The sequence below is a fragment of the Watersipora subatra genome, chromosome 1 (assembly GCF_963576615.1).
Source record: "Watersipora subatra chromosome 1, tzWatSuba1.1, whole genome shotgun sequence".
Classification (NCBI taxonomy): Eukaryota; Metazoa; Bryozoa; class Gymnolaemata; order Cheilostomatida; family Watersiporidae; genus Watersipora; species Watersipora subatra.
Window position 1 is genome coordinate 42,628,700 of NC_088708.1, and position 8,952 is coordinate 42,637,651.

The following is an 8,952-nucleotide window of genomic DNA, read 5'->3' on the forward strand; positions in this document are numbered from 1 at the left end:
CAGCAAGTGCTGTCAAGTAATGTTCCTGGCCAGGCTTGGATGATTGAACTGTAGAATTTTATTTGGTCTAATGAAGTTATTTAATATGTCCGCAAAACTATAAGTAAATTTAATAAAACAAAATTAAATACACTAGTTACTATTTTTGTAGAAAATGTGAGTATTGTAGTAGATATATCTACAGTGAAACATTTATAACTCAAACTTCACGGGACCGAGCGAAAGTGTTTGAGTTATCAGAGCGTTCAAGTTATCAGAGCACAGTCACAAGTGAATGTATTTATCAGTAGATACATATACAAACTACATGTATATATAAAACTAAAGTATAGGTTGTTTGTTGTAAGTTAAAGGGCATCTGATGTAGAATTTTAAAGTATTTATCAGAAAGTATAGATATCTTTATACACTTGAGATTTGTGTGTTGTTTTAGGTGATGTGACTGCCAGAACTTTTTCAGATTAAAATGGGCAAAACCTAATCGCGGTTAAAACGCTCAGAAGACATTTTTTCTTCTGAGTGTTTTACTCGAGATCAATTTTGCCAATTTTAATCTTAAAACGTCTTGTCAGTCACATCACCTAAAATTGCAAACAAATCTCAGCCCAATAGAAAAATATCTATTCTTTCTGATAATTTTTAAAACTGGACATATGTAAACATTTATGACCAATGCAAAAAAGCATGCTTTACATCTGATCAGTTGTTTCATTTAAAAAACTTATCGAGTGTAGTCTGTGACAAGGTATTTTTTTGACAAAGATCAACAGTGTGACTTATTGTAGAAATAGATTTTAAACAGTTATTATAGTCCTTAAAAACTTGTTAGCCTTTTCTAACAAAATTGGCCCATCGATAAGTACGCCTTCACTACGCACTTGTCTAAACCAAGTCAATAATACACCATCCAAATCATCGTGCGACGTTGAACGATCTCTTAGCCTTGATGAATTTTGGTCACATAACGATCTTATTCTTTCTTTTTGTTTAATCCATGTTGACACTGTACTTTTTGGAAGATTTTCTCTTTTTGATAATGCTGATAGCTTTTGTCCTGCTTTGATTTCCTCGAGTACTTTAAGTTTGTCAGAAGGTTTCCACGCTTTTCTTTGCTTTCGTGATGCCATCGTAAAGCGGATGTCTGTTGTAGCGGACGCCAAGCCACGAGCCTATTTGTGACCTTTTATCTTTATGTATCGGCATATAATCACTGTTACAATATGTATTTTGCATGCTGTGTCTATCTTTATTAAATTTTTATCGCTAATACCTTCTAACGTTTATAGCTTGGCCGTAACTAAGCGAACGTCTTAGCGACCCTATTAATCATTTTTATACGATTTCTTTTTCGGTTCCATTATACGGTACGGGGGAAATGATATGTACACTATACGCGTATAAAAATCGCTTTCGTTAAGAAAGCAGAGTAGTCTCAGCTCCACGACTAGTGGAAACTCCTTCGAAATAAATTGAATGGAAACCAGGTTTGTGAATTCGGCAAAAAACTGTTCGAGTTAACGCTGCCGAGGTCGAGTTATATAAAGCCATTTATCATTGCGTGGGAACGGACCAAGCAAATCCATTCGAGTTAACTGTGTGTTCGATATATCCGAGGGTGAGTTATCCATGTTTCACTGTATATATATATACATATACTGTATATAGTAAATAAATTATTACACTTTACATTGAAAATGAGGCCTAGCTCAGTGTTGAGGAATGAAATCTACAGTTTCAATGCGTATGGAGGTATTCATTGTAGTGCTTGTAGTAGCTTCACGGTAGTCGGAGAGTAGCAGTTATACCATATAGCAATCATCAGCGAATATATCGTTTCTCTTTTTTGGTGCTGGCTTATTGTCCTGCACCGTAATTTTCACAGTAAAAGTGACTGTTTTTTCACTTTGGTTCAACCTGCTGTTCATGCAAGGTCCATATATTTTTGTCATAGGCTCTACGGGAAGGTGCTTCTTGTCAGTTACAATGTTTCTTTTTATTTTGCCCGAATCAGCTGTAATAGGAGAGGGCAGAGAGCTAGGGGTCAGCTCTCTGCCCTCTCATACAGGAAACTAGCTTTCGCACTGTTTTGTTACTTGAGCCTCAAACATAGCATTTTATCGGCTAGCTTAGTGTTGAAAGTAAAAATATAATATTGCTGTTTTGTTATAAGTCAACATAGTATAATTATTTTTGTTTAAAAAAGTTATTTGTATAAAGCAGGAATAGATGAAAAAGTCATCTTTTCACCAAGGACCGAAGATATTAAATCGCTGTTGAAAAACTAACGGTTGTTGACACCCATAATCTTCCAATGTTAAGATTTTGTTAGTTTTAAATTGATTACATTTGCTAATTTGAATGTTTGCTCATAAAATAGTTGAAAGTTGCCAAATCCATAGAAAGCAATAGTCACTCTAAAATTTATCATTAGAACTCATTAATTGAATATTGCTCTATGATTTTTCCCCGTGCATATTAGGTATTAAGTCTTAAAAGTTTTTCTTACCTGATGTCTAAACAGCCGTAGCCAATGTATGAATATCTATAAATTACACAAATCTAGTTCTAGTTTATATCTAGAAGCAACTCGTAGTTCAGAAGCTTTTTTCACGCTATTGTGAAATAGGAAGTTGTCTTCTCTATTTCAAAGGCTGGAGCTTGCTTTCCTTTAAAGAATTTTGTGTATTTGTGTCCGTAGGAGGAAATGGGTGATATCTGACATGTCATATTCTGTTTCGAGTTTCATTTATCTGGAGTATCATAATTGAAATAAAAGTGCTTCGTCTTTGATGAAATCATGTAATCGTAGCGATCACATGAGCTGTAACGGATTTTCAGAAATCTCCTCCGCTGGATTGCGTGTGAAAGATTTTTAACTGACAAATCTCTCAGACAAAAATCATTTTCATTGCAAAATGTGGGCGGTGACACTCATCTCTATACCGATGACCCTTCCGTAGCACCCTTAGAAACTCACAGGTGAATAGACCATACAGGCGTGTCTGGTGAATTCATGTTTCTCTCATCGCTCAGATGAGTAATGAAAGCTTCATACCTTCATCCGCACTCATTCAATGCTGTTAGTCACCTTGGGTGATCTTCTTGTAGACAGCTGGTTAAAATTCTGAGGACAGTGACGGGCTCCGTATTTTCAGTATGAAAGTATGCTGTACATAGCAGTATTATAGCGTATTATAAAAACTCAGTTTAAAAATAGTAATTGAAACAGTTTCAAAACAAATAAACGTAATTAAAAAGTATATATTATTTATGACAGTAAAGTTTGTTTGCATCGTTACAATTTCAATACATGATATGATAAGAGTTAATTTTTTATTCTGCTGCCTGCCTAAGTAAGTTTAACCGTCATAACAGTCATAACAGTCATAACTATGTAGCAGTCATAACCCTATAGCGGTCATAACTCTATAGTGGTCATAACTCTATAGCGGTCATAACTCTATAGCGGTCATAACTCTATAGCGGTCATAACTCTATAGCGGTCATAACTCTATAGCGGTCATAACTCTATAGCGGTCATAACTCTATAGGGGGCATAACTCTATAGTGGTCATAACTATATAGCGGTCATAACTCTATAGCGGTCATAACTTTATAGCAGTCATAACTATGTAGCAGTCATAACTCTATAGCAGTCATAACTCTATAATAGTCATAACTCTATAGCAGTCATAACTATATAGCAGTCATAACTCTATAATAGCAGTCATAACTCTATAGCAGTCATAACTCTATAGCAGTCATAACTTTATAGCAGTCATAACTCTATAGCAGTCATAACTCTATAGCAGTCATAACTCTATAGCAGTCATAACTCTATAGCAGTCATAACTCTATAGCAGTCATAACTCTATAGCAGTCATAACTCTATAGCAGTCATAACTCTATAGCAGTCATAACTCTATAGCAGTCATAACTCTATAATAGCAGTCATAACTCTTTAGCAGTCATAACTCTATAGCAGTCATAACTCTATAGCAGTCATAACTCTATAGTAGTCATAACTCTATAGTAGCCATAACTATGTAGCAGTCATAACTCTATAATAGCAGTCATAACTCTATAGCAGTCATAACTCTATAGCAGTCATAACTATATAGCAGCCATAACTCTATAGCAGTCATAACTATATAGCAGTCATAACTCTGAAGCAGTCACAACCGTTCCGATTAAAAATTGGAATGGTTCTGACTGCTATATAGTTGTGAATAGTTTTATTCTTTATTTTTAGTGTATATAAATACTTTATTGTAGAACTATTATTAGTATTTTGGCAATGTCATACTTATAGTATATAGGAACTAAACTCTGTACTTGCTAATCATGTAAATACCAATAAATGCATTTAGATTTAATGGAAGGGAGAACAGCGTGCTTACAGCCAAAATAGACCTCTCGCTGCTATCTCATGTGTGATATGCAATTTTATTATGCATTTACTGTACTTTTCAAAATTGTAGTTTTTAATTGCATTTCATCCAATCACTATTATGAATAAAAAAATTAAGTGTGAGATGGGTAGAAAAATTTTGTCTAATATTTGACTGAAATCAAATGAATATCATAACATATAGGTTTCATTGCTTCGGTTCGGTATAGTAAGTGGCGATAATTTGTGGCTTTTCTTGTTCACTCTAGAAGCTTCTCTCGAGTAAATATTATTCCTTTTGCATTTGTTCCCATGCCAAATGCCTGTCAGCCGCTGTCATAAGACATTTCCATTTATGAATTCAAATTCACTTCACAAAATCTAAAGGGCCATGCCAATACCACTAGAAAGGGACAGCTGAACATGTGACTGACTTATCCCATCTCAGATTATACTTAGCTGAAGGAGCCGTTTTATACATGGAAGATGCGTTGACTTGGGGTTTCTGAGGCCTTGCTGGGAGTTATGATCTTTCTCTGCAAGTTGTAGCATGTTTGTAGTTTCTGATCCATTTTGGAGTCTGAAAATTTAAATTAAACCGGTAAGCTAAAGTATTATGATTCTGCTGCTCTAAATTACAGCTGCCTGTTGGGACAGACATTGTCAAGAAGTTTTGGAGGTCTATAGACGGGATCCCTTCAAGTTAATATAGCTGTATAAGCGTGTTTCGAGATGTTTATGTATTTTGTATCTTGTTCAACTATTCCTGTGCAATTTTATATAATTGGGCTCTTTTGTTCGTGCTGTCAATAAGTGTCTGGAGCTACCTTGAATCTCTTTGGTTAGTAAGTCAGCGAACCTGTGGTAACAGCTGAGCTTGTAATCAGAGGCAATTATTCTCGATGAATGTTGTCTCCAGTCAGCGTAATTGGACGGAGCATGTGTCAGTTGCCTCGGTTCTGGCAGTAGACCACAAACAATTCTAAGTCATTTCCTAAATTGTGAGCTTTCGGAGCAGCTGGGTCAAAGGTCATATTAATGTTAGAAACGATCACCTGTCTGACTGGATTAGTTATAGGCGTAATTATATAACTTCCAGCAATTATCATCTCTTTCCTTTTGTCTCGCTAAGACTAGGTAAGCGGTAATAGATTAAAGATGCTGGAGATTTCCTATTATGTCAGTGGTGCTGCCTCCGGAAATGAAAGAAGGCGCTTTGATTGTATATTTCTTATTGCTTATCAGAAATCTAACGGAAGCTTCTCCTCGCAACCCGTGAAGCATATTTTAATCTCACGTAATTCAGTATAATGTTATCTTCAAATGCAAATTCTTATTCCATCTTGTTAATAATACATTCTTTGATTATCGATTTAGCTGACTTCATTTTTGTAGGCTGTCTGGGGAGGTCCAATCAGATGATTTGGTTTCATGCAATGATAGCCATTCGACCTTGCTTATGTTTTTAGGTGTCGTACTTACTCGCCGTACAATAATTTGCTAAGGATGTAGTAGCGAGCTCTTTTTACAACTTGTAGCAATATCTCATTAGTGTATGTATGTAGCTTGTAGCAGTTGGTCCCAGCACCAGTCAACGACTCAGCAGCAAAGGCAAAGATGACCAAATCGTTATGGACAAGCCAAACGTAGAGTCGCTACTCCGATGTCTTCAAGGAAGCTTCGCTATACACCCTTCCTAATCAATGCTGAGCTATATTCTCCTGGTCTGAACAGAGCTGGATGTCTCTTAGTCTATGCTGTGTTGAGTTTAGTACACTTACAAGCGACCCGACCCGATGTGTAAGATTGTGTTATACTCGATGGACTCTACTTTATTAATACAGGAAGGGAAAGCATTATCAGCAAATATAATTTGATCAAATAGTGACATGTAGGACTATACATGAAAATTTCTACTTGGCAGTTGTTTCACTCGAATAAATGCTAACATAGTTGAACAAATGTTGTTGTTTCATGTGAAATACTCTATAGACAAACTGAATAAACAAGCCAACATTTCTGTAAGTTCTAGAACAATATAACTTGTAGGCAGAAGCGCAAAGCATTATGGGGCGTAAAACTGACTGATAACTCTGAAGCTCAGATGAGCCTGAAGGACAACTGAGGCCATGCTGATGGAAGCTATGAATACCTGAGAAATAAACTGGTATTCGTGCTAGCAATATCCTAAGTGAGGTTGCTGAGAGGGTCTAGTTGTTTGACAAGCCTCTCTGATGGATCTGAACTATCTTACACCAGCTTCAGATAGGACTTTGATTTTAACAGATTTGACTTCAGTTATGTTTGAATGGGCTCTAATATTATCAACTATTTTGCATTCTCCAAACTCGGGCTTTAATTACTCATGCTGCAAGGACTGGTCGCGCTTTCATAAATGTATGAGTCAGGGGTGAAACAAGGCATGATGATGAGTGAACAGTTCCTCTTCTGTGTCACGTTGTCGTCATGCTAAAAAAAGCATCCAGGAAATGGAAGAGAAATGCTCAATGTTGCTATTTCACAATGTCAGCAACCGCAAATCACAATAAGAACAATAGTTATCTATGAATGTTTGTTATTAAAATATAAATGACAATCTCATGATCTATAGTCTATCATTTTTGTTTGATATGTATCGACTTATTTTTGGATGAACATCTGGCTTGCATCATATGCTTGACTTATTTTTCAGAGAATACGAATTTTTGAATGTGGTAGTCAAATGTCTACATGATAACAAAACATTTGCTGTATTACATAAAAACAATATCTTACTACATGTATATATGCTTGAGTTGTTTCAGTAAAATTGATTGGCAGATTTTATTGGCTACTCTCTTGTCAGCAACCTGTGATTAGAACTCTAGAGCTGCTGTCAGCCTCTCAAGCGTGCGACCGCCGGTGGAGCTATTGAAGACCCTAAAATCTGCTTCATCATATCTATTTACTCATTCCGAATCAGCGCCTATCGTACACATCGTGAAATAGGCTGATTAATAACTAGGTGTGACTCGCTTCCAACAATCCTAAGGTAGCTTATTCTTCCGATGCCTTATAGAGATTATCTAATGCATATATAATTACTGTTTGGATACCGTTTGCAAAGCGTTTATAATCATAAACAATATGTTTGTAAACTGTAGTTGTATATCTTTATGTCAGCTTGTATTGTCTATTTTCACAAGAAATAATTCAAGGATTTTAAAATCATGACGCTTGCTCGTGATTTTAGAGTCTCTATAATCTGATTGTATCCGCCTAGCTGTTCATTGGAGTCATCCTCAAATATGCCCTTTGACCTGTCATAATCACCAGTGCGCGAAAAAAAATCTCATCTAAAGATTTTTATTCATAAAATAGTTTCTCAACTTTCTAATATGTGTGTATCTTCTTTTTGTTTCAAGTATTTCAGTTGACACTAATAACTGAGAGAAAGACATGCTTTCATCACTATTTCTGACAGCATATTAACTTTCAAATAGAGATCATGGAAAATAATTAATAAACCTTAGGTCATAAATATTGTAAATTATTAAGTCATAAACCACACTTGTTTCCTACAGGAAAAATATCTAGACCTAGTTGTGATAAAAAGTGAGTAAAGACATCTTGCTACATACAATGCTCATCATTTGGTGTAACAATTCTTTCTTATTCTTATGTCGTACTACAAATTTAAGATTAGTTCGACCAAAAATCTGCTGGTTGATTGCATGAGTGTTTCATATAACAACCTTAACGGTGAGCGTAGAAGAGTGACCACAAGTGCAATCTCTTTAGTCCTGTTTAGTCTTTGTGGCTGCTCTTCCATTTGACATGTGTAAAACTTGATGCTGCCCTTTGAAAAGCAAGAACGGCTATGAGGCCCAAGGGTGATAATCTGCAACTATCGTATTCAGCAGCTGAGGTAAATTCAAATTAGAGTGAGCGTTGGGCCATTTGCGTAAATTTAGTGAGAAAGACTTGAAAACATTACACGTAAGGTTGAAGCATTGAGTCGTCATAAGTTACCAACGCATCTACGCAACTAACAAATATTGCTATTTGTGTGTAGCTATGTGGGGAATATGTGTATAGCTATGTGGGTAATATATGTGTAGATATGTGGGTAATATGTGTGTAGATATGTGGGTAATATGTGTGTAGATATGTGGGTAATATGTGTGTAGCTATGTGGGTAATATGTGTGTAGCTGTTTGGGTAATTTGTAAAAAAAATGGTTCTAATATGTTACTCTTGCATAACCATTCTGGATTTAAAAAAATTACCAAAAAAAAAGAAGACTAAACTGAAGACTATAACGAGCTCATGGCGTCGTTATAGTAGCACCAAAACCTCATGTAAAAGAATCATTTTTTGGCATTTGCTAATTTTAAATCGTAATTTGAAAAAGGCCATCTGTTGGTACTCCCACGTATCTAGGCTCCCAATACTGGTCGTATCGCACAGAATACAATACTTATACTATACTTATGTTGATAAGGATGTCTATTGTTTAAATTCCTAAATCTGCAGAGAAAATAAGGCCAAGATTTTGATGTGGGCTGCCATAATTACGCAGT

General features: G+C 35.7%; 1 protein-coding gene across 2 annotated transcripts in view; it reads left to right on the forward strand.

Annotated features, from left to right (window-relative positions):
- The window catches only part of LOC137410503 (uroporphyrinogen-III synthase-like), a 30,695-nt gene extending 23,122 nt beyond the window's left edge, over positions 1 to 7,573 (forward strand). The window contains exons 7-8 of one of the 2 annotated variants that reach the window (XR_010981219.1): positions 5,956 to 6,190; positions 6,440 to 7,573. Coding sequence is in view for 1 of the 2 variants with exons in the window: in XM_068095930.1 (XP_067952031.1) it covers positions 5,956 to 6,090 (135 nt within the window). In the remaining variant the exon portion in view is untranslated. Of the gene's footprint in view, positions 1 to 5,955; positions 6,344 to 6,439 lie in introns of those variants that run through there. The other variant, XM_068095930.1, reaches the window with a different exon arrangement.
- Positions 7,574 to 8,952: the final 1,379 nt, after the last annotated feature.